Raw genomic sequence first — 27,050 nt, forward strand, 5'->3', positions numbered from 1 at the left:
GAAATAAGTATGTGGTAATCTAGTTTTCTCACTACTGTACTCTCTCTGGGTATGTTATGTGACAGACATTACTATACCTAAAGTCAGAAAGATGTAAAACCACAAAGTGTGGCCATGCAACAAGTTGATTTCAGTGTTAGAGCTGACTGCAGAATGAGGCTTTTTTTTCTCTTCCTTTTCATTAAAAGCTGAGAAGCTGGCAGTGTTAGGTTTCTATGAGCCATCTTTTTGAATGGCTACCAAAGCAGCACTCAGCTGGACAGGCATACTGCCTCCTCCATCTGTCCTGCCCTCTTTTCTGCTGTTATTTACTGCTCTAAAAAGTCTTCTTTCTCTAAATCATATAATTTTTTTGTCTCTTAATGGCTTTCACTGTGCCTGTAAGATCTACAGTAGATTTTTGATTATATCTATTACTTAAATGTTCTGAATTGGTCATTTGTTACCTTAAGAGCCATGCTTGTGAGTACAATCAATACTCAAGTTAGGTTTCTCAGTGTGTTTTCAAGCTTTATAGTTCAAACAGAAAACTTGCGTGCATGTTTGTGAAAAGAATATGATTAAATCTTGGTATCAAGCCATCAATCTTTGTGCATGTATTTGTCAATTTGGTATAGCTAAGTTGAGAAAATCCCTTACCTCAAGCCTAGGTGGACACTGGGGTGGTGGCTGAGAAGCAAGCAGCGTGTAGAATTTGAGCAGTAGCAGCAACAGTGGCATGAAAAGCAGGCCGCTTATCATGTTGCAGAGGCAGCAGGAATGAGGCAGAGAGCAAAACAGGAACTGTCCAGCCTAAATAGACTGCCCGAATTGGAGTGTTTGATGTGGGACAGGTAAAATATGAGGCAGATCACATGGGAAGCAGCAGAGCAACTTGAGTTGACCACCTTAGCTAGCTTGCAGCTTATGCATGCTTGAATGAACGCTTGCAGGCTGATGTGTATTTTAGTGCACAAATCCCCATGTGCGTCTTTGTGTGCGTAGCTGTGTAAGACAATGACGTGCCCCCTCCCCCTTTGGCCTGAGCAAATTCAAACAGACCCCTCTCGACCCAACTGTGTAAATCGTACATTTGTGGACACAGACTTTTGGTATCAATCACAGTGTTAACTGAGCTAACATGGCTTGAGTTTTGAAAAGTTGACACAAGTATGTAGGAAACAAGACAAAACGGATGTTTATGAAACTATTATAGTCGCAGGACCACGTTTCCTCCACACTTCAAAATCAAAAGCGATGCCTGGGGTAATGAAGAATGGAAAACGTAGGGAATGTGTGACTTTGAACTTGAATGTTTGCATCTGGCCTTTGTCAGTCCCCAGCTGAGCAGCTCAGACAGCCAGCAAATGTTGGAGGTCACATGCTCGGCCTTTCATTTGATATGACACTGTACAAGTTATCTAACATGTTATCCAGATTTGGCCTTTAGTTTTCCAGTCCTAAGATAATAAATAAGAGTTGTAGTTTAGGTTTATAGTTTAGAAGTCTTCCTGTGTGTATTGGAACAGAGGCGGCTAGCTTTACTTTGCTATAAACCATCAGAACCAAGATGGCGCCTTGTTGACCTCTGAGTGTCTTTGCCAAGTGCTGCAGTGACAACAGGCGCTTGGACTGTGTCAGGAATAGTGTAACGGATTCCCATTGCAAATACATGACATGAGCAGTAAGAAGAAAAGAAAAAAGGATGCAAAACCAGAGAATAAAATTTGGTGCAATATAATGCAACTTTAATGCTCAGTAGGTGTTCAGAGACATAAGTAAAAAATTCCTCTCAAGTAAACATAAAGATGAATCATCTCTGAAATTCTCAGTCACGTCGGCCATAAAATCCAATTTAAAGTAAAAGGGTGAGGACATTTGTTGCCTGGTGACTGTTAATTTCACTTGACGTGTGTGTATTTGCAGGGGCTCTTTTACTTCTGCGAAAGTATGACTTCTTAGGGGTGTGTAGGAGAGTGATGCAGATAGAAGAGAAATAGTTATCAGCAAATAGTCAGTCACTTATCTGCTTGGCCTGGCTGTCCTGTTGGTGCAGGCCTCATCACTACTACTTCCTCTGCCTGTCTCATGTAGGTTTTAGAGAAGCGCCTGCTGTTTAGCCTGCAGACTTTTGAGATGACTAATAGAGAATTGTGAGAAGTTATGTGTTGCATCATGTATGAACATTTTGCTCAAGTTTCTCTAGTATAAGATTTAACTCAGCAGTGACGCTGAGCTGCTCGGCCAGTATATGCTGCAACATTAGAAAATTTCATCTGAATCTTTTTACTGACACTTTGCTGCATAAAAACTTCAGGCTTTTATATCAGATAGTACAGCTTTGACTTAGGAATTGTTAAAAAAAAACAAGTAAGCCTGCTTTATGGGAATGTGTTTTTAAGTTTTTAAAAAGCTTTGAAGATCAAGAGCTGGTTGTTATTTGATGTGTTGTTGCTTGTTTCAATTTGTTAACCAAATTTCAGTAAAGCATACCACACACCAAAAATTTGTCGCTTTTTTTTAAAAACCAAATAAGTAGTGCTCACATTTTTACACAGCGCCCTAGCGGGTTGATAAATTTGATACATATTAAAGTAATGGTAAAGCACAATAAGTCGGCCTTGACAAAGAACCCGCATAAGAGTCCAAGAACTTTAACCAAGAGGAAAACAATGATAAAAAGAAGAGTCGGACTTGGCACAAATCCTCCAAACGACAGTTACATTTAACATGAAGTCATGAATTAACAGTTTTATAGTTACAGACATGTTTCATCCTGTGCTGGTGTGTCTGTGTCGTATTTGGCATCTTGCTGGATTCATGTTTTGCTGTTTTGCATCTAAAACAGACACAAATTTCAGCATATTTACCTCACTGTATTCACAATCCTTATTAGCAGCTGCTGTTGAATGCTCAATCATTTGCAAGGCTCTGAGATGTCTCTTGGTCGCTTGTCCTTCGTCCACACGCGCCCCCCCCCCCCCCCCCCCCATATGTCCTCACAGCTTTCTAAAATAAATCGAGTGTCGTCTTCCCTCTGTCTGCTTCAGCGCTCTGTTCTGATCCACATTAATCTCCACTCTCTAAAAACAACTGTCTCTATGTTTTTCAGACTTTTCTCTAAATATGGTCTCAGTTTTCTTCATGTTTGAGTTATAGTGTAAGTTCTGTCTTCAGTTGGACACCATCTCCATCCACTGTGTGCTTGCTTGCACATTTAGAGGAAAAGGAAACCTTAATAAATGTGTCTCTTTTTGAGTGGAAATTGCTCTATTTGCAAAGCTTTAAGTCAGTTATTCATCAGATATACTTGTTGCTTGACCTTTTTCCCACGACTCTGAAACATCAACTTATGTGGTGCTCATAATTGCTCATTTGTCAGAGAAAAGAGAGACAGACAAAAAGATGGATGGTAAATGATAAAGTAAAGTGAATTGTGCAGCCCAAACTGAGACAAGAAACTTTTTCCCCATGAACGAGTTTTCTGTCAGTGTTTGCAGATCAAAGATTTATTTCTGTGCCAATTATATCACCCTTCTGGATCACCTCCAGTTGCCACGACGTAATGCTGGATTTATTCACCCGTTTCCCCAGTAATTGTGTTGTGAGTTGTGCTGGAGTTTTGCTGATTTTACCAACAACATAGTCGTAGAGGTGTGATGTTGTATTATTTTTCTCTTACATCTGTTTGTTCAGGAAAGTTTGTTTTGTGTCAGATCTGGGGGGGAAAAAAAGCTAGGCTTTCTCACCATGATGTCAGTGCTGATGCAGTATGCTAACCTCACTACTCAGATCACTCATCATTCCCAAGGAGGGTGTGTCTGTGGAATGAAGCTATACACACACACACACGCTGTAGGAAGAGTTACATAGTAGAGCATTAGGTGAGACTCGGTGTTGGTTGCAACGTGAGAGCAAGTGTGACGATAAATCAGTTGTTAAGCATATGCTTAGTGTTATGTTTCAACACTTTCGCTATCTTCATTTATCGTCTTCATCTCTGAGTTGTTCACACCAAGAACACACACACTCACGTACCCACACCTACAGACTTATCTCGTAGAGCAGCTGGAGAATGGCCTAACCTGTGGGAGGAATGACATCTAATAAGTCACTTGTGTGAGTCTGTGCTCTCAAACCTGCCATAAGGAAAACAGATGGACTACTTGACGTGATAAGAGGGTGTGGACTGAGTGTATCATTTAAGATAAAGCTGACTGGTGTGCCTCTGATCAGAGAATAAATATAGTTAGTCAAAGTGGAAGGATTCAAGGACAGAGATCTATGTGATCAGTAAAGGAATTGACAAATGCAACTTTGGAGTTGCAGGAGTCACTTCAACCACATTAGGTCTGTGAGTCTGTGTGTGTGTGTTTGTCTAAGAATTAGTTTGAGACGAGGACAAGGACGATACAATTGTCCTCTCCTCAGGCAGACAGCCAGACTATCCCATTCCACAACAAGCTTGGTCTTAAATCACAGCTGCTATCACAGCGATAGCACCACATTTACAAGTTTAATTATTTGGAAAAATATGCTTAGCATGTCCTTTATATAGATATGGCTGTTAAGTAACTCAACTACACAGAGATGACCTTGTGTGTGTGTGTGTGTGTCTGTGTGTGTGTGTGTGTGTGTGTGTGTGTGTGTGTGTGTGTGTGTGTGTGTGTGTGTGTGTGTGTGTGTTTTCCAGGCAACAATTCTTTAAGAAAGAAAGAAAGTAATTAAGTTCTGTCCTCATTTCAACTAAAATAAAGCACATGTTGCTTGCTAGGCAACATTTGCTTGTTTCATTAAACAAAAGGAGCAGTGCCACTTCTGCATTTGCAGTTTGTTCAGTTTTACTTGGCATCTTTTGTTTTCAACATCTGAACCTTTTTCCTGATAATGAAATGCCAGCATTTCTGCAATTTAACTTTTTACAAGTGGTGCCCCATTTTAGTCTCCTTGGGTGACCTTAAATGAGGCAGTTCAAAAGAAATGAATTGTTCCCATCTGTTTTTTGGTTTTTTTTTTGCACTACTACTTTTCACACCACTAGACATTTTTTAATGCATATCATGATGGCCTGCTTCGTGTTAGTCCTTGAAAAGCTCTGCCACACACAGAGGTAACATCAATTAAATCCTTTGCTGTAATTTAACCATTGCCGACAGCTGGAGCTATTTCCTAATGACAGCACAGACGGCACAAAGATGAGCTTTAGCAATTAGCTTTGAATTAATACAGTATATCTCCCAGTCTAACTGTGAACCATTCACAGTGAACTGACTGCTTATTACTGACACATCAGTTCTAACAGATGGATGAGATGGGAAAGAAAGAGTGCAATAGAAGGAGCCCATCCATAATATATGACTGTTGCTTGGGCTGTGAGTATGAGGCTTGAACTGTCTGTGTTCATCTGCAGGTTTTAACTCAGCCTAATAACTTCGCCCTCACACATACTCCCCTGTTTTTTTACAAACAAAACCTGAACTTGCTTAGCACAATTTAGTCATTAAAACTTACATCTGGTAAATGAATCATTTGTTGCTGAGTGTGTGAGTTATTCTGAAGGAAAAACGCAAGCTCCAAACAAGAAGAGGACTCACTTAAGTGTGAATCATTTCCCATTTTGTGATGACAATTACATTTTGTAGCTCTGGGATGTGCTTTGTACACTGTGCACGCAGGCATATGCGTATCCACACAAAGTTCACTCTGTTCCTGGACATCTTCTTCAAGCCAATGCATGCTCAAACATACCAGTAGGAAAAGGCTAACAAGAGTAGAATGTCCCGTCCTGGTTACAGTATAGGCAGTATTGGATTTAATGTGTCGCTGTTTCCATAGCAAGGCTGAGGATGATGGCAATGGGACGTCATCAGGTATGAATTACGCATCATGCTGAGGGGAATCCCACGCTGACCTTAGCAGCCACACCAGACCGGATTATGGGATTGCGTGCTAGCCCTAGCAATAAGGCAGATATCCCTGGAGATATGCATTAGTCATCATTCGGGTGAACAATCTCCTAGGAGACTAAGAAGCTCATCATATTCCCTATGGGAATTGGTGTCACTTATTTAGAATCATCACTTAGCTGTGAGTCAGTAGTATTATTAGAATAGAGGTATTCCCTGTAGCTCTTAACAGAGTTTCAATCAACCATATTGTTTGTGGTTGAATTTTGCTTCCCTGATTAAATATTTTGTTGATTTGTCAATTAGTTTGCCAGTAAGCATAATTAGCCAGATAATGAGTGATTGGCTGATTATTTTATTCATCAAAAAACTGATGAGTAATTTGACAGCAGCCAAGCCATGTGGAGCTAGTTTCTAGCACACATTCCCACACCATTGGCATGTCATTATTCTTTGAATATTACAGCACATAATGCATCTCAGTTAATGTTTTACATACAGTCTATGGTGTAGCCATAAATAACTGATTCACAACATACAGTCTCACACAAAATGCACTTTTCTGAAAGCTGAGTTATGAACCCATGCATCAGGATTGCTGTAGAACACGGATGTCAGGTTTCTGTTTGTCCTGAAGGCCACTTTCCTGCAGGTTTTAGATACTTCCTGTCTTAAGACTAATAGGTCATTAACATGCTTGGGCAGATCTCAATAACAAGCTGTTGAGGAGTTCCATGCCATTTGGATCTGATGAGTTGGACCAGACAAACATCTAAAACCTGCAGAACACGTAACGTGGCAGCTTGTTTCTGAACCACACTGTATAAGCTGCCAATTGAAATTTGAAAGTATGATCGCCTCTTTCATATTTTGTTCTGACCTCTCAAGTAATTTCCCTTTAAAAAAGCAAATAACTGTAGGCTTTAAAATTCTGATCTTTCTCTTTCTGCCTGTCTTTCTCTCCCTTCATGTACAGTTTCGATGTGGACAATGGCACATCATCAGGTCGAAGCCCCCTGGACCCGATGGCCAGCCCGGGTTCAGGCCTCATCCTCCAAGCCAACTTCGTCCACAGCCAAAGGAGAGAGTCGTTCCTCTACCGCTCCGACAGTGACTACGACCTCTCTCCCAAGTCTATGTCCCGAAACTCCTCCATTGCCAGTGACATGTGAGTCACATACAATTCACCTACATGCTCACCTGTGGGAGCTGAATATGTGTGTCACAGTTCAACGTTTTTAGGGTCAGCTTTGGATGCTGTGGGAAATTTGCAGCTGATTTTGTAGGTTCATGTCTGTTCTTAGCCATAGTGAGTAGCATGAACAAGGTGGTCTGTGTCAGACTATTTGCAAACAATGTTCCTGTTATTCTTGTATTTTGTCAAATTTATGTTTATTTGATACACAATTCCTAAACAAAAACATATGAGAGTGTGATATTTTACTAATATGTAGTTCTGCTGAATTAAACAGAAGTAAATTTGCTTTAATCCAATAATCCAAGAATGACTGCACTTATTTGCAGATATGCACCAATGAGCTTAGTGTCCATCTAATGCTCATCATAGGTACCAGAACTTTGTAAAACTCTTTAAAGTGCTGGTAAAAGCAGCAAAGGAGTGGTGCATACAAACCCAGATCATTGTTGTATAATAAACTGAAGGAAAAAACATTAACATGATATAACTCAAATGTGTGTGTACATTTGTGCTAAGAGGAAGCAGAGCTTTAAAATAAACTCCTTATAATGACGTCCTGTATTTTTATTCTGCTAAAAGAGTATATAGCCAAAACCCTTTGCTAAGAATAACTTCTTGTTTTGCAAAGGGAGCCTATGACAGGTCTTTTTTTGCTACATGACCCTTAGTTCACATGGTTAAAATGTGTGTGAATGACATAATGTGGATCAGATTTTGTTAACAGGTAACAGTAACAGGTAATAGGTAATGTGACATTGGCACGCGACTGCCACTAGAACCTGTTAACAGTGTTAATATTTCTAGAAGGTCAGCAGTTTTAACCTTAAGTTAACTTTCTACTTTTGTTAGCTGATTAACTTCTTCAACAGCATCTCCTGAGGTGCCCTTAAGCAAGGCTCTAAAATTTTTCCTGTTCCTAAGCCACATATTTTACACCATGAACCAAAAACAATCCATAAAGGCAAAAAATGTGTTCAACTGAGGTTTTTCATGACGAGTAAAAGCTTGTAAAATAGGAAAATTTAGTTTAAGGGATGTAGTAGTTTCAGGGCTGAGAGCAGGATGAGGGTATGGAAAAAAGGGGGGGTTGTTGGCTGGTAGGGGGGTGTTGACGCAGGTGCAAAGCCAGTCACATTCTTTCCCACACACTTGCTTTGAGAATGTTTTGGTCGATGTTGGAAATGTCACACACTACTCTATTTTACATGCATGGAGATATGTCCAGCCATAAATTCCTTTAGTGCCAATACTGAAACATCAAACTGCTTTGACACGAACATATGTTGGAAGGAAAGGTCTCAGCTGATATTTCATGTTTGGAGAAATAATATCATTGGAAGAGCATAAGTGCATCTTAGATGCCTACCTTAATCTGACATGATAGCCCTCACTCCCTCCTACCACCCAAACTCCCCCCTGACCTTTAGAAAACGAGAACATTTTCTGTTGTCCAATGTCAACATGATGTTTAACACTTGCATCTAATATGAACTCTGCTTCTTTTTTTTCCTTATAGCCACGGTGACGATATGATTGTAACGCCATTTGCACAAGTAAGCAGTCTACATTGAATAGTTTTAATGTTGTATGTTGTGAAAATGGGACAGTTGGTCCAGAGTTTATTCAATTTCTATCATGTTTCTCTCAGGTTCTTGCAAGCTTGAGAACTGTACGAAACAACTTTGGTGCATTAACTAATCTACAGCAAGACAGAGCGTCTAATAAGTAAGTTGAGGTTGTAAAGCCCTGTTGTTTTTGTTTTGTTTGTTTCTTTGTTAGAGTTTTCTTTTCAAGCTAAAATCATTGGACCAATGCAAAATGACTGCATTATATGAAGGTCCCTGTACAGCCATTTGTTACTTTTCTTTTTCATTTTTTTCTGTTCTTGAGTGCTGGAACGTGTCAGATTCGATTATATACAATTTTTGTTCTGGATAAATAAAAACTGCCTTTTCAAAGATCATGGAAACAGTTTTCATAATATTTTCACATTTCGTAACTTACTGAAACACAGTAAATGAAAATACTGTCACCTTAAGATGCCCTGCTGAGGAAGAGCTAGTATTTTAAATTAAAATAATTCCTGCTCTGCTTGCATGAAGTACAATAACCCCCCATGTCTGGACTACTGTCGCCCTCTGTTGTTGATAATCAGTACTACAACAGCTTCAGTTTGTCCACTCCTCCATCTCTATACTGTGTACAGAATAAAACAAACTTAAGCAAGTTTTAACATTTTTTTTTCTTCTTCTGTTTTTAAGCAAATAATAATAATAATAAGCTGATTGTGTTGCTGTGGCGGGAAATGTCAATGTGTATTTGTCTCCCCTGTGATAGGAGATCACCTATGTGTAACCCACCACCCATCACCAAGACCACCTTCACAGGTACGTACACAGAAAGGTGGCATGATTGCTCATATATGTATGTTTGTCTGTCTGTGTGTGTGTGTGTGTGTGTGTGTGTGTGTGTGTGTGTGTGTGTGTGTGTGTGTGTGTGTGTGTAAGTGGTAGAATTAACCCTTTATACAAGAGATATTGTTTGGCTTCTCAGCATTAATTTAAGTTACCAGCTGATAATTCCTTTATAGTGTGATATTAAAGCATTGTTTCATATATATATATATATATATATATATATATATATATATATATATATATATATATATATATATATAATATATATATATAATATATATATATATATGTGTGTGTGTGTGTGTGTGTGTGTGTGTGTGTGTGTGTGTGTTTTTCGCCAAGATCTCTTTGCATTGTTCCAGAAATTCCACCTAGCAATCACATTGCTGATTCCTGATTCATAACCTATTTATATACGAGGGCCCAGTGACATTGTGCTATATTTAGAACACTATCATACTGGTACATTGCCATAATGGCCCCTGCCATAAAGTAGTGACAGCTTAGAGTCATGAGCGTCTTTATGTCAGAGTATTGACTGATATAGAGTATGCAACAAGTCATCTTGGAAAGAAAAGCAATAAAGGAGTATAATTAATATTAACTTAATCCATTTTAGATTGAATTTACAGTCAAACATATCTTGCTGTTTATCAACAGATTTATCCTCTTTCTGTCACCACCTAAATCCTATAGCTGATGAATTATTCAAGTCATCCAATTTATGTTATTCATATTATTTGTATGTCATTACCCTGTTATAGTTTTAACGAAATATAATATAGTAATCTGTTTTATTAATCTATATAGTAAATATAAAATACAAGCCTTTTTATAACCCAGCAAGTGAAATTCTATCCTTCCATCTTTCTCCCTCTTACTCCTCATCTTCTGTCATCTTTTCCCGCTCATAATCCGACTTCACTGTCAAGCTGTTCCAGTACATGTTTTTACTGCAGCCCTGCGTCTGTGCAGCAGAGTGGCCTCTCCGAGCGCCGGTGTCTGATGTCGCACTAAGCATGAGAAGAATGTCATTGACGTCAGTGCAGTTGCTGTCAGAGAGAGTAGCACCCCAGCCACTGACACCACATCAGGGAGAGAGAGATGCATGAAGGCAGACCAAGAGAAAGACATGAGAGAGACAAAAGAGGCAGGAGGAAAGATGATCAGGAGAAGCAAAATAAAAGTGAGGGAGAGGAATGGTGTCATGGAAGTAGGGAGGGAGAGGATGTCATAGATAATAATGAGAGGGGCGAGGGGTTGTAGTTAATAAGGGGTGACAAAAAAACCTATAGAGATACATTTACACAGATGTAGTGTATGGTTTAATGGCATAATTCCAATGAATTAACAACGCATTAAAATGTGCTGGAGCTAAAAGGGCATTTCTGGTTGATGGTGAAAGCTTCAAATTCACAATGAGTTAGAAAAAAAAACTACTAAAACAGATGTACTTATAGCATTAAAATCAAAATTAACAGGTTTTAGGCTTTCAAACTTTTCAAGACTGCATGTCGTCAATGTTAACATTATGTAAAAAAGAAAAGGTTCTTGTGTCTTTTATTCACAGTGTAACTTAACTACAGCGTGAGAGAGTAGTGTGAGATCACATATCATTAAAAGCCTGGGCTGTCCTGAAATTAGTCAAGGTATCAATATTAATTGGCATCTGACAAGGTGACATTTTCTGTTAACATAGGCTGACTTTAGGAGACGGACGTCTTTAATTTCAGATGAAATGAAAGGGAGACTCTCCCACAGTGCTTTCGATACTGAGACTCTGCCATCTTTACCATCTTGTCAACCTCCTTTTCTGTTTTGCTGTTATTTGCATGCTGAGCACATCTTAGCATACATGCACACATAGCATCGGGAGCTCCCAGCTCTGACTCCGCTCTTCTAAAAGTCCACTCCATGTTTTGTCAACCTCCCTTCCCCATCCACAGTGCAGTCCTCTCAGGCTTTAGGTACAGCTTGGGGAGAGCAGCACGTTTGGCTACCAGGGACGCCGAAGCAACAGCAGCCCACCCCCTATACACACAGCAGCTACAGGATACACAATCCAGCATAAACACAGCACCGGATTATACCCCTTATATCCTGGACACCATGGATGTTTTTATTGGCAGGGGGGATAAGAAGACAAAATCATGATGTGTTATGGTTAGCTTTTCGTCTGGTGTGAAGGAGTGTGTGTGTGTGTATGCATCTATGTCCATTTGCCACCGAGTGTGTATGTGTGACATGTCTTTGTGTTTTCTGAGCACGTTAAGATGCTGTGAACAGTTGTGTGTTGGCTCTGTGCGGGACAACACTGTTAGCTGGATCTGAGCCTCTCACTGGATCATCTCTTCCTCCACCCCTGTCCCCTCTCCCTCCATCCTATGGCAGACATGGGCCTGCTAAGTAGACTGTTGGTCATCTTGCTACATGACTGGAATTACACTTTTACTAATGATACAGTACACTCCATACAGAAAACTGAGTGTAATACGTGTTCTGTGAATGGGGGTTAGTAAGGCTGCAGGAAATTTCTGTTACACCACTGTTACTCTGCCTACTCTATGTCCTTTGCTGAGGTTTAACAAACATCTGGACTTACAGAACAGACTTCGGGTGACTGGTTGTCATCCATTACCTGCTACGACACTCCCAGGGATGGTATCAGGCTAATCTTGGAAGCAAGCATCTTGGATTTAAACGAAAGAACTGCATCAAAGGTTTTCCTTTCTCAAAGGAAGTCAGTGAGCTTTGCTCCAGCTGACCTGGGACTGCTCTGTCGGTTGGCATTAAAGACAAGAAGGTCCTACTGCCAGGTCCTCACAGCTGACTCACCTGTCCAGTATGAAGAGTCACCCATGCGTTTACTCGGGCTATCCCAGCTTAGCTGTTTGTGGGGTGGGAGACCCCGGGCCTGGACCGTCCACTAGCCCCCTGAAGCGGGCCCTTACTGACCCCTTGCCCTCCTGTCTTGCTCCTGCAGAGGAGGCCTACCAGAAACTGGCCACTGAGACCCTGGAGGAGCTGGACTGGTGCCTGGACCAGCTTGAGACGCTGCAGACGAGGCACTCAGTTAGCGAAATGGCCTCAAACAAGGTAAGAGTAACTAAAAGTCGGCACTTAACCTTTTGTTGTTTAGAAATTTGGCTCCTTACAGCGTGTTTTGAGATGTATCTTTTGTCTTCTGCTTGAACTTTAACTGCAAAACAACAAAAAGGCAATGTCAAAGGTTATTCATTTAAACCTGCAGAAGTTGCTCCCAGGGTTAACCATGATGCTTTGATGGTGTCTCCTCAACGTGTGGATGAGTATTAGTGCAGTCAAGTGCACTGATGATGTTCATACCGTAGCCCAGGGGTGTCCAGCTTCTGACTCAACACTGATCACTCATTGTGCAGAACTTCATTGGTTGTTAGATCCATTTAATGGAAGCTGTGTTGCAACAGGGATACAAGGAAAACCTGCTGGACAGCGACCCTCGAGGACTGACTTTGAACACCCCTGCTGTAGCCCTTCTAGTATTTTATTTTTGCTTTTTTTTTTTTTTTTTTTAATTAAATTAGCACAATTACAAGTATCTATCGACAGCATCTGCACCAGTTTAAGAATTCATTTGTTTTAGGTCAAGCTAAAGAATCTACCAGCAAAACAGCATTTCATTCTCACAACTTCAGTTGAAGGAAATAAATGCATTATTTCAGCCACACCTGCATTTAGAAACATGTTTCTCAAGGAATACTATTGTCTGGTATGTTGTGTAAATTTGCTACTGAATTACCAAACCCTGCAACATACTGTAGTTATTGAGCACCACTGAAACTGTGTGGTTAATCAGCACAACTTTATAAGTAGACCCAGAATATCATGGACTTGTTTCATATTGGCATGTCAAGCATTTATCAAGTCCAAGGACTTACTGACGAGCTGCTATATGCTGTTTCTGTTATGTGCTGTGAGTAATGTCTTTTTCAGCACTTAACCTTCAAAGAACACATTGGACTGTTGTTGTATTTGTTTGTGCATGTTAGTGATAGCATCACCATGCAGACAGGGAGTTTAGGTATGAGCATGCTCAGTTGGCTCCAGTGTGTATGTGTGTGTGTGTGTGGGTGTGTGTGTGAGAGAGAGAGAGGGAGAGAGAGAGAAAGTGTTGAGGGAGACTGCTGCACTGCTCTGAATGCTGATCAGCTCTGGGCTCTGGTGATGTCACACACTGTGATGTCACATGAAGAAGGGTGGATCTGGAGGAGAGGCAGGGAGGACAGACAGACAAAGGACCAACACAAATGCATGTTCACCTCTGATGCTACCACAGTCGTGTGCAACACACACACACACACACACACACACGCACTTTGTATATATATGTATGTATATATGTATGTATGTATATATATATATATATATATATATGTATATATATATATATATATATATATATATATATATATATATATATATATATATATATATATGTATATATATATATATATATATATATGTGTGTATATATATATATATATATATATATATATATATATATATATATATATATATATATATATATATATATATATATATAGCATCATCTTGCTCACCTTAACATGAGAAGATGAAAAAAAGGCAGTGATAAATTGTAACATGCTGTTCTGCCTCATCATTCACCAGAACAGCTATCTCTGGTTGTCATGGCAACAACCACAGACCCAACCACCCTGCTCACTCCAGCAACACACACACACACACATTCATACACAAACATCACAGGTAATTCTTTTGCTATGTCTCCCACACTTTACCATTACTTTGTGTCTGTAGTCTGCAGTCTTGATTCGTATCACCACTCAGTTTAGCTTTTAATTCATTAATGAAGAGGAAACCAAAAAAAAATTAAAGATAAGTGGAATTTCCTTAATCACAGCAAAATCAACACATCTTCAAATATAATGTTAAGTGACATCTAAATGAAAATATTTGACTTGTTCTGTTTAGCTGTTGTGCTGTTCAGCAAATTGGATGTGCTTACTGCAGAAGCTGCTATAGTTCTTTTGCACACTGAACACACTTCTTTGTCTATGAAATATATACAGTTTTGCTAAACATTTTTAAACTTTTCCAACTATGACTCTAGTGGCTTATGTGGGGGTTTTGTAAGTGCAAATCTTCCTCCGCCTCGACATTAGGAACCATGTGTGCTGGTCAAGCAGTGAGCATGACACCTAAAAGGATGGTCATTTTTGGTTGTGATAACAGGATCATGTGATCTATTGTGTTACAGAAGGGGTGCTCTGAAATGTAGGCAAGATTATTCTCAGTTCACTGTGCTTTGGCTATCTCATTAACTGCTCTTCTTTATATTTCGCTCTGGTATCAGACAATAATGGCTCGCTGGTGCCCTTAATCACAATAAAACTACAGTACATTGGTTTTAAATCTCAAAAAATTTGATTTTATCGAAATTTCTGATAACATAGCTCTACCTGCTCAGGTTTCTCCTTTGTCACAAAAAGTGGGTGTTTTTCCTGTTTTTTTTTTCATGTAAGTCAGCTTTCCCATTAAGCACCATCGTTTTCTGCGGTCCGTGTTGCCAGATGGCAGAAACAGAAACCCTGTGTGTAAACAAGCCCATAATCAGTCATGATTTTTAAATGCTATTTATCAATTTTTCTGTGTGACTGTTTGCCTTATTTTTAATCTTTATGACTTGTTTTATCTTGTAAAGCTCTGGCATAAAAAGTGCTTAAGAAATAAAGTTTGATTCAATTTGATTTGATTGGATAACGAGCAGATCTGGCAACTTAAGGTTTGACTTGTTAATCAACAGTATGATAAGTGAGATGTATACGGAGGTATCTATGAATGTTCTTCCTATGTATAGATTTCCTCTTCAGTTTGTTGCTTAGATAATGAATTCACTGAAGGCATATTTCCCAGTCAGATGTATTTTCATTGAAAACGGTAGCTGCAGTTTTCCATATTGTACAGCATGGGGGCGTTTCCTGCTAGAATAAATGCTGAACGTGAGAAAAAAACAACAAATTCAATAGAGCTCTGATGGTGTTGTGGACTATATACAGCAGGGAATAGATATTTTTGGTCACTACACGAGGAACAAATTACACACAAGTCACAGCTATGATGGGTGTGACATTTTCCAATTTTTACCCAATAGTTGTGTTCACACCTCTTGACTAAGCTTTTGGCTATTTGTGTGACAGCAACAGGGAGCTGTGTGGGTAGGAGGGGTGTCTCTGGGCAATGTATTTATGCTCCAGCTGGGAGTAAATTGTGTGTGTGCGTGAGTGTGGGGTAGTGGGCCTGTGCTGGCCCGCTTGGCTCTGACTGTAATCAAAGCCACTGGATCTCAGTTAGCTGGTGGTCTCATCTGCTCCAGCGTAGCTGTAAATTACTCACAGTACTAGCTGGCTGTGGAGGTGGGGGTGTAAAGTAAGCAGAGACAGCTTTGGTCCCTTTTCAATCCATGTAACCACCAGGCCGTCATAGAAAGTCAACACAAGTGTGTACACAAACAAACAAAGAATGAGACCTCCTCTTTACAGAGGATGTACAGTGCTTGTATATCCAATAAGCACTGTACGTGCTTGTTGGATGTACACACTGTCTTTGACTCGCATTCAAAACTCACTTTTATTATTGACAAACTTTGATAAAAAATATTTTTTTCTTTCTTTTTTAAATAATACAATAATTTTTGAGTTAAATTAGCATTTTCTTAGTGCCTCACTAAAACTTCCTTATTAATAAGCAGTTAGTTGTGTTGTAAAGTTTATAACAAAAAATATAACCCACTATGTGCACAATCAGTGGCAAACATCACCTTTCCAGCTAGTGTTAAAAAGGAAAGGGGGTCCATTCATACTAGCTATTACAAGTATCTAGCTTTTAATCAATTAAACTTAGACTCTTTGTATTTTTATTTGATTTAAAATCTAACATTGATCATGTAAGAAACTAAGAACTCATGTTTTTCCACTTCCAGCCTGCTCACATCTTTTCTGTCATTTAAGCCAGGCAATTACAGTTTGCAACCAAAAACTACTTAACATTAGCTGTTTTCTGTGCCTCTACAAATGTCATACGCATCAAACAAGCACAATTAATTACATTGTATCCTTCAAATTTTGGACCTGACTTTGCACTTGTTAGTTTTATTATCCATGGTTTTTTATCCAGGCTACATTATCCACAGTTTTTTAGAGTAATTTTAACAGTTTCTATTGTTTACAATCCTGCTGTCTTGTTTTTGTTCTTGAGAATATTTCTTGTAATTCTTAATATTCAAATACAAGTGTGACTCTCTGATTAAACAAAAATTCAATAAAGCTTGATGTTTTTATTGTCGTGTCACTTTCATCTGGCTTGGCATGACTTGCGTTTGCAGTTTGTGATTACTTACTGTAATTTAGTGTGAGTATAGTGATTATGCCCATTCATTTTTTTCAGTCAGCATTTCAGTATTAGTTATTCAAACTTCTAATCTGAAGTTTACAAAGTTCATTTCTTTTCTGCTCATTAACTGGTAATCGTTGCCAGCGTTGGCCGAGTTTGCTAACTTTAGGCATGGTTTTAAAATTATTCTTACTTCTTGAGAACAAACTTTAGAATTTTATATATAAAAAAGAAAATGCATATATAATTACACCATATTTGAGTAAACATAATGTAAAACAAAATTAAGAAAACATTTTAATGGAAGGTGACTAAATGACTGCAGAAGATGTGAAAATTATTGTGAATATTAAAGATTATTTTCACCTAAATTATTGTATAATCACTTCTGTATATATTTTATTTATCAGTGGAAATTTAACACTGCTTTTGCTAGAGAAAAAAGCAACCTTTCCTTCACTAAGGTTTCATTTCATTAAATAAAATAATAACCTCTTGAGTTCAGTGACAAACACGGCAGGCCATGTGGACAACAGCGCTTTCATTTTCTGTCCTACTGAGCCCACTTCAGATAACTGTGACGCTCACTCTTTTTGAAAGATTAATGCGTTTTTTGTAAATGTATTTACATTACCTAATCAGTGATGCCAGTGTGACTCAGTTCTCGTGAATACAGGGGTGGAGGGTGACCTCAGTTTTTTTAATTTGCTATCATGTGGGATGAGGTAACCTGACCTTTTATATCATCCTGTACAAAAGATTAGGTCAGCCAACATGTGAGCGCACACACATACATATGCAGTAATTATAAATGATACTTTACAGTATTTTATATATACTGTACAATTATTTAATGCTGTATATCCATACATGTGGATAATTTTATACACAACTAAATGTAGCACAAACACACATATGCACAAAATAACACCCTGCAGCACTGCAGGATTTAAAGGAAAAGGAAGGGGTAGATTTTTCCACTGACTTCAGTAGCAGGAAATCAAACAGCAGGGAGTCTCAGGTCTGTTCCAATCCAACCAATTAGAGGTGATGATGAGCTCACACTTCTTTCATATCTGAACCCTGATTTGCTGATGTTGCGTGACATAGTAAGCAATGCATCCTGTGCTCTTCACATGGGAGCATGTGTCATACACACAGAAGCAAGCAGCCAGTTTGGGAGCAGTTCATAGAAAAAAAAAAAAAAAACCTGCTGTCCTGTTGCTTTGGCATATACCAAGCTTCCGCCCCATCATCAATTATTCAAAGCCTCAGCAGTCTATTTTTCAGTGGATGTGTGTGTGCACGCATACATGACAGTGCGCATCTCACAATATGCTCTCATTGGATCTTTTGGGAGCCCCCTTCCAGCCGTTTCTCTTCCAGAATCTGTTTTTCCTCTCTGCTTTCTGGGGCATTGGCACATGTCTGTGGATGTTTGCAGGACGGGAACATGGAGCTTTATTTGTGGGCTCTCTACGGCTGATTCACTCTGAAATAAGCTTCAAGGGCTGCTCCGTTTGAAGCGTACTGGAGAAGGACTGCGTTTGCTTTTACTAACTGTCTTGTGCTTTCATCGTCTCAACACTGCAAGAGGTTATAAACCTGTGTCTCTCTGTTTCTGGACCTATCTTTTCTGATTTGTCAAAATGCCAGAAGCAAATTATCTCCTCTCTGTATCCTGGGGATATATTAAGGTAAAAATGTGTTTTTATGTTGGTGTATATTAATGTTCCTTGCTATTTTAATTGATCTTAAGTAAAAGTGTTTATCAATCAGATTGTATTGATCATGGAGAGAGCATTTTTTTTTGGATGCAGCGTTTAATTAACACAACTATACTATATATAGCATCTCACCAGCTTGTTTGATTCAGAAACTAACTTCATAGGTGGGAATGTGCTGGATGTGTGATCCATTTAGCTGTTTCTGTAATGAGGAGAGCTGAAGGTGTTTACGCTGTGATCTCAGAGGGGTAGATTTAGCTGGATGTTTTGCTCAGAAAAATGCACTTTTGGTTCTATTTGGATTTAAATGTGATTGCATTGGTATTACCCATTTCTTCTCATTTGTCTTGCTTTTTTTGGTTATTTTAGATGGGTTAATAGAGCAATTCTTAGACCTTGGCTCTTTTTGTAGGTCAACAGTTCTCCAGATGGTTTGGCTGGCCTGTATTTTTTGACGTAATGAGAACCTATTTTTTCAATAGAAGACACAAAAACCTAAAATCATGTCTTTTAACTCCTAATATTTAGAACAATATTTATTTGACTGTTTTGCTTTTGTTAGTAAGGTTACTTATAAAAGAGCTCCAGCTGGTTTTTCTGGGCTTCTGTCACAGCATTTAAAAATGCCATCCAGTACGTGTCCCTAATACGTTTTTGTGGTGTTGTGTTTTTATCTGATTAATAATTTATTTATTGGATTCACTTATAGATGAATGGCACCTGTTCAAAATCAAGACTGATCTGATAATGACCTTTTATTTGTGTACCTATTTTGAAACATTTCTGCTACATTGCAAAGCTCCTGATTTCAAGCTTCACATCAGTTTGAAATTCAAATCAGAAGCTTGAGGTAAAATATGGTTTATTTATTCGATTAGACAAAAGAGTGGAAAAAGTGAAAGAAGAAAGGATGGAGAGGTGGGAAGGTGACCCTCTGGGAGCAACTTCTGAAATTTTGATGGAAAAATTGAAAATCAGAATACTATGAAATGAAATTATAAGATTTAATTGCTACCAAAAGCATGAAAAAATAAATAAATAAATAAAATGGGTTTGAATTTAGTGTTGTGTAATCTTAGTGTAGAGAACAAAAACAAAAAAAGCCCATGCCTATGAGTTATTATGCTCTTCTATTATTTTATCAATGTCCTGTATATGATGACTATGAGTGGCAGAAGGAAAAGAAATTCTTCTCTGTCCCGTAGCACAAAGAGTCAAGTTCATCATGTTTGTGCTTGTATGTCTTTTAGTTTAAGAGGATGTTGAATCGGGAGCTGACTCACTTATCTGAGATGAGCCGTTCTGGGAATCAAGTGTCTGAGTTCATCTCCAGCACCTTCCTGGGTGAGTGATTACATTGGAATTGCTTAAAAAAAACAACAACATAAAAAAGTACAACTTGTACTCACATCCATCTTGTTTTCATGTCGCAGATAAACAGCATGAAGTGGAGATGCCATCCCCGCAAACGCAGAAGGAAAAGGAGAAGAAGAACAAGCCCATGTCACAGATCAGTGGGGTGAAAAAACTCCAACACTCCTCAAGCCTCACAAACTCCAATATCCCTCGCTTCGGGGTCAAGACAGAGACTGAGGATGAGCTAGCGAAGGTGTGTTTGTGTGTCCTGAGAAAGAGTGTGAACAGCCACAGTAAAGCCGGATTCACACTGACATGATGTGTTTACAGACTGCAGCGCCCATCAGTCATAAGATGAAACATACGATCAGACAGGCAATTTAATGAAGTGGCATCTGCACTGCTGCTTGAGAAGTTGTGAAGCTGTATACTCTGAGTATAATATGGTGCTGTTAGATGTCGCTCCATTCAGAGGGAATGTAGGATGCCAGTTTATGCCTGAAACATTTATTTGCGAATTCTGCTTCAATAAGACACGGCAAACTGACACTTAGGAATGAGGCTTTAGGAAGTAATGAAGGAAAAATTGAATAATAGATTTTGTTTTCTTTTTTAGGAACTGGAGCATATCAATAAATGGGGCCTCAATGTTTTTAAAATCTCAGAATTCTCTGGGAATCGACCATTGACAGTCATGATGTACGCAATATTTCAGGTAGACTCATCTGATAATTGTCTGGACTACTTCATTTAAAAGAAATGCTTCTTGAGTTTTGACATATTCTTGAATGTAAAACCTATTTTGCGGCATCTGTGTTTCAGGAGAGAGACTTGTTAAAAACTTTTAAAATTCCACTCGACACCTTTATAACATACCTGATGACCTTAGAAGACCATTATCATGGCGATGTGGCCTATCATAATAACATCCATGCTGCTGACGTCACCCAGTCCACTCACGTGCTGCTATCCACCCCTGCCCTTGAGGTGAGGTCTTTCGTACATGTGCACTCAGACATATTCTCACATGTATGCATGCTCTCACAGATTCAGCATCAATTAAAGCACTGCTCAAAATCCAATCAATATTCTCCCTCTCTTGTCTTGTGCGTTTCATTCTCGCTTCCTCCAGGCTGTGTTCACAGACCTTGAGATCCTCGCTGCCATTTTCGCCAGTGCAATTCATGACGTAGACCATCCTGGAGTCTCGAACCAGTTCCTCATCAATACTAGTAAGTCTACATATAGATTTCTCTCAGTAGTTGTTGGTGACCGAGACTCAGAAATGAACACAAACATATGCTCACACATCCTGGTACAAACATACAAAGCCGTAACTTCACCTTCAGTAACACACATGCTGATTTATTTTGTGCTAATAATTATGGGTATGTAATCACAATTTAAGTGCACATGTACTGCACATATGTCAATGTGCCATAGCATGCACAGGTTATCTTATGTCCACCCAAAGAGCTCTGATTGACGGGTTGGATGCTAGCGGCAGATTCTTTGGACTGCATGAGTTAAGGGGTGGATTGGGTTTACTTCTCACAGATGCAATAAGATCCAATTAGTATTAAGCTTGAGTAAACATCAAGGAAGGTTGCTACTGTGGAGCAGTGCGGTTGGCATATAGAGGGATGCGTTGCGTGTCCAGAAATGTTGAGATGGATGACAAGTTTAGAAGTCAAACTTATTTAAGTTCCTGGATTGTGGTTTTCCCACAAGAGCATTACATTGTTACAAACTGAGTTGTGTCAATGAAATTAACTGAGCACTCATACTCATGAAACTGACCAGTCATGTGCCTGAACACGTGTATACATCACTACCAGCATGTTTTTTGCAGTGGAGCTCACTGAGGTGATCAATTCTTATGTTGCCTCTTCCATTTAACGCAACGTCATTCAAGGTTCTCAGGAAAACATCCTTTTTTAGATGCAGAGAGCAACACTGCACGAAGAAGCTTTTGTTTCTTGGGAAAATGCTTCTGGTTTGGATTAGGTTTGTTCAGATATAAAGAGTAAAGTATCACATTTTCACATTTTTATCTAGTTATTACTAATAACACAGACATCTTTTGTTGCAAGACTGCCTGTAACCATTACAGTTCGGTTGCTGGTTTTTACTTTATAGATTTTATCTAGGGCTGGGCGATTAATCGATTTAATCGATTGATTCGAATTTGCTGTTTATGAAGATTTATTTGTATGAAAGTCTGGAGTTTTTTTTGCCCTGCATCAAAAGTTAAAACAGTAGAAATGCATTAAGTGCAAACATGTTGTTTCTTATAATGTTTACAGTGGCAGCGCCTGCATCTCTTTTTTACAATCTTGTTTAACAGCTCGTTTAGCTTCACTTTAAATTCAGGTAAACTCCTAGGCTGACTGCAATAAAAGATTTTTTGAAAAAGAATCCTTTTTAACGTTTGTATTTTATTTATTTATTTATTTATTTTTTGTTGCAGTAGGGGGAAAAAATCGATTGAAATCGGAATTGGTTTAAAAAAATCTGAGATTTTATTTTTCGGCCATATCGCCCAGCCCTAATTTTATCTCTACAAGGTGATTTGTACGTGTTGTGCAGCTATGATCTCATCAAACAAAATCCCTGTCACCTCCAATCAAAAGGGGAAGCAGAGATCATGTGTTAAAACCTTAAAATATAAACGTCTAAGTACCACTAAGGGTAGTTATAAAAGTGGGTAAACTGAGCTGTAAAGCAACATTGCAGAGATCATGCTATGTATGCTAAATATGAATGTGTTATTTATCTTTCACTGACTGACTTATTCTGGCCTAAGGTGCCATGAAAATACCACCTTAATTTGTCATTTTGGAGCAAAACACAGTTTCTGTCCACTCTGTGTTGCTTTGAAGAGATAATTACAAATGTCAGTGTTGCATAAGAGCGTAAAGAATCAGGACAAACAGTCCTGATGGTATTATTCACTTCTCTTGTAAATTGTGCAGTGTTTCCCAAAATCCAAAATGGGGAATCCCTGCAGTAAAAGCAGCATGACTCATTCTTATTAGAATCCACCCAACTGTCAGCTGAAGAGCAATGGAGCAGGATCCTCTTCCTCCCTTTTACTACACCGTTTTACTGCAGTCAGGACCAATGCATTCTAATAGAAAGTTCAAATACTGCCAGAGGATATTCAGATGACCCAGAGTGGGAAACCGCTCTTCAGAAAACACGCTGGAGCTTTTCTTATAGAGCGAAAACAGTTTAATGTTGTATCATGTTTTCAAGTTTCGGTGTTTGTCACAATATCATTTTGATCCAATTGAATAAAAAACAAAATTCTGCAAACTTAATAATTTGCTATGTCTTTGTTACAGATTCAGAGCTAGCCTTGATGTACAACGACTCATCGGTGTTGGAGAACCACCATCTAGCAGTCGGTTTCAAGCTTCTACAAGAGGAAAACTGTGACATCTTCCAAAACTTGACCAAAAAACAAAGACAATCACTTCGAAAGATGGTCATCGACATCGTAAGTGAAAAAATGTCCATGTCTTCCCATCGCTTCAATGTGTTTTTACCTTACGCAAATCACATCCCTGTTTCTGTGCTGAACTTTTAACGGTATGTTGTGTTGTTCCAAGGTGCTTGCGACAGACATGTCGAAACACATGAATCTTTTGGCTGATCTGAAAACGATGGTGGAAACCAAGAAGGTGACCAGCTCTGGTGTGTTGCTGCTTGACAACTACTCTGATAGGATACAGGTAAGGCAAAAGTTATGTAACCCCTGGTTTCCACTAGGTCCTTTTGGGTTGTTTTGGTGCTGCAAGGGATTTGCAATCGATCAGTTTGATACTTTCTAAAACAACCGTTATCAATCTTTTTGCAACACAGTACCCCTTGTAAAATATTTTTTTAGCCAATTACCCCCTAACCAGTACTTTTGGTTCATAAAAAACATGAAATAAAGCATTTTATCCTTTGTGTTTGGCTTTTGAAACTTTAATTGTGTTTTGCACATCACTACTATATGCTTCAACCAGGACTCCATTGTTTGCGTTGTCAAGGCGACAGTGGGGTTCAATTCATGTTGGAATGTGGGATTTTGGGAGGAACGAAATGGTCATAAATGTAAATTCAGTTTATGAATGAACACTTACATTTTTTGGCAGATTTTAAATATTTATATCATATTACATTTATATTATTTTATTTAAGGATGTTTAAAAGAAAACATATAAAGATATATGTTTTAAAAACATTTCACGTACCCCCTGGAATGCCTTGAAGTACCCCCAGGGGTTCACGTACCCCCATTTGAGAAACAGTGTTATAAAACACCTCTGGCACATTCCAACAAGACTCTCTCTTGTTGTCTCATATTGTTACATATATGACACCAGAAAGGAGTAGTTGTGGAAATTAATTGTTGCAGTTTTTGGATGAAAGCCTCAAACACATTTATATATAAAAAATATATAAGTTGCTTGTCTGAATATGTAAACGGGTGAGAAAAAGAAAAGACTCTACTTTTAGGACACAGTTTCATGGTGTAGTTTAAATCTGTGCAGAAGATGGACCCCCTGCTACCTGTTAGAATCCCAGGCTTAAAGTGTGCTAAAGCATCTTGTGCTTCTGCACACTTAGACAAGCCTGTGAAAATATTGCCAAATATAACATTAAAATCTGAAGGAATTTATTATTGTAACTTTTTTTTTTACAGTAGTTTTATAAAAAGTGTAGTTTTTAAAAGTGCTCATTGCATGTTGGGAACAATAACTCTTTTCAAAACTAAACAACATTCTGGAGTTTTACAAGATCAGTTTTTTACTTTCAAAATCCAGCTATTTCACTTCACTTTAGTTTGCTAATGACACACACAGATCTGCAGTACAACCTGTACAAAGACTGCAACGACTCATGGGAAAAGCATATTTAGAAGCAATTTAACTTTTTGAATGTTACCCTCTGAATAAACATGCTTTGTATGCTTTACTGCACCTGTTATGTCTACTAGTTGGCACCATGGGTGTTGTGTACACTACAGGAAGTGACATCCACCAGCACCACGAGCTCTAATCTATGTATTGCACAAGAAGTAGAAATGATGCTGGATAAGAACTTAATAATGATCTTGGATAAACATAATTCAATCACTTGTAACCAGTGAAGCAAAACATTTAGTTTGGTTAAATTCTTCGCTTTTGTTCAGTGTTGGATCAGTTGATGAATGCAACAAGATGCTTACCATGAATGTACAGACTTTCCTGTTTTTGGAATAGCAGACATGTCTATAAATACAACAGGGCATATTCTGCAGAAGTGTCGGTACAGTTAACAGGAAAATGTCCTGGGAATGCTCTGCAGAGACTTTATCTGCGTTTCTTAGGCTGTGTGATTTCCTTGAAGTGCCATCGTTATCATTGCCATCATTAAGTCTTTTTTTTTAAACTTTATCGCTTCTTATATTTAGGTTCTCCAAAACATGGTTCACTGTGCAGACCTGAGCAACCCCACTAAGCCTCTTCAGCTGTACCGACAGTGGACGGACCGCATCATGGAGGAGTTTTTCAGCCAAGGTGACCGAGAGAGGGAGAGGGGAATGGAGATCAGTCCCATGTGTGACAAACACAATGCCTCAGTAGAAAAGACCCAGGTATTGCACACGAGACATGAAACAGAGTCTTCACACACAAGCATGTATTACGTAGACACAGACTGAACATCATGTTCTTCGCTTGTGTACTCTCCAGGTTGGATTCATAGACTATATTGTTCATCCACTGTGGGAGACATGGGCTGACCTGGTCCATCCTGATGCCCAGGACATCCTGGACACATTAGAGGACAACAGAGAGTGGTACCAAAGCACCATCCCCCAGAGTCCCTCTCCAGCCTTGGACGAGCCTGAGGATGGCATTCGACCCCCTGGAGGGGACAAGTTCCAATTTGAGCTCACCCTGGAGGAGGATGGAGAGTCAGACACTGAGAAAGACAGTGGCAGCCAGCCGGAGGAAGAAGAGGAAGAGGACGATAACAGCTGTACTGACTCAAAAACACTCTGTACACAGGACTCTGAATCAACAGAGATTCCATTGGACGAACAGGTGGGGGATGATGATGATGAGGAGGAGGAGGAGGAGGTGGTAGTGGAAGAGGGGGAAACAACCTGCTCACAAGCATGCGTTGTAGAGGAAGAGGTAGCAGAGGAGGAGGTGGAGGAAGAGGAGAAATCCCCTGACACATAGCAGTTATGGACAGCAGGTGATTAACTGCTCTTCTTAGTAATGACAGATGATTATTTATAGAATATTTTTTGGGTTTTGTGAAATCTCTGATTTTTTGGTTTTTTTGTACATCTCTGTTTCTGGTTCCAAAGTGTGTGCTGCCCTCCATCTTGGCCACTTCTGTCAGCTTTGTTCAGGCACGCCCACCGGTACTACTTAAACCTTTTTTATTTCTTTTTGCACTCAGGAAAACTCCTTTTCTTTCCCGTTTGTACTGAAGTGACACCTCCCCTTTATGATCCTAAGTTCAGGATGTGGACGAACAGTTCGCATGCTGCTCAGTGCTGCTCTTATGTTACTTTACTTTCTGTCTTTCTGCTTTTGTCTCAGCCTTGCCTAAAAGTTTGATAGTGTCTTTATGTTTTATTAAGTGCCCAGAGTTCCCCTTTCCATCTTCAGTCATATCATCCCCACTATCAATTAGGAAGTTTGCTGTGCTGCTGTTGCTGACAAATGGTAGCTGCAGCAAACTCGGGAGCTTTCAAAACGCATTTCTCATGTGGAAGTCTTCCTTGAAAACCTGTCTGACACAAAGGGTAAATCTGAACAGCCATGATGCTGTTCTGGATCCCTTTTATTTTCGTATTGTACTGTATGTAAGCTTCAGATATTATATAGGATTACTTTTGCACCTGAAAGCTTTCTTTTGTTCGGAAAGAAGATGGGAGCTTTTGGATATGAACAGGGAAATGTGTCAGAGTTTTTCAGTGTTTTGAAGGGGTATTTTCACAGCTAGATGATAGGAGGAGTGTTCGAAGCTGTTTCCATCTCTGCCAATAGCATTTATTCAACTATTC

General features: G+C 39.1%; 1 protein-coding gene across 3 annotated transcripts in view; it reads left to right on the forward strand.

Moving 5' to 3' along the window:
* The window catches only part of pde4d (phosphodiesterase 4D, cAMP-specific), a gene marked incomplete at its 5' end in the record, with an annotated part of 182,957 nt that extends 156,154 nt beyond the window's left edge, over positions 1–26,803 (forward strand). For all 3 annotated transcript variants that reach the window (XM_079251327.1, XM_079251328.1, XM_079251329.1), the window contains 14 exons: positions 6,862–7,053; positions 8,600–8,636; positions 8,732–8,808; positions 9,421–9,470; positions 12,484–12,596; positions 19,888–19,981; positions 20,071–20,246; positions 20,610–20,708; positions 20,816–20,980; positions 21,126–21,225; positions 23,341–23,495; positions 23,608–23,730; positions 25,440–25,622; positions 25,720–26,803. In XM_079251327.1, coding sequence (XP_079107453.1) covers positions 6,862–7,053; positions 8,600–8,636; positions 8,732–8,808; positions 9,421–9,470; positions 12,484–12,596; positions 19,888–19,981; positions 20,071–20,246; positions 20,610–20,708; positions 20,816–20,980; positions 21,126–21,225; positions 23,341–23,495; positions 23,608–23,730; positions 25,440–25,622; positions 25,720–26,214 — 2,059 coding nt within the window. In that variant the 3' untranslated portion in view covers positions 26,215–26,803. The remainder of the gene's footprint in view (positions 1–6,861; positions 7,054–8,599; positions 8,637–8,731; positions 8,809–9,420; positions 9,471–12,483; positions 12,597–19,887; positions 19,982–20,070; positions 20,247–20,609; positions 20,709–20,815; positions 20,981–21,125; positions 21,226–23,340; positions 23,496–23,607; positions 23,731–25,439; positions 25,623–25,719) is intronic.
* Positions 26,804–27,050: the final 247 nt, after the last annotated feature.

Source organism: Telmatherina bonti (assembly GCF_933228915.1).
Source record: "Telmatherina bonti genome assembly, chromosome: 13".
Taxonomy (NCBI): domain Eukaryota; kingdom Metazoa; phylum Chordata; class Actinopteri; order Atheriniformes; family Telmatherinidae; genus Telmatherina; species Telmatherina bonti.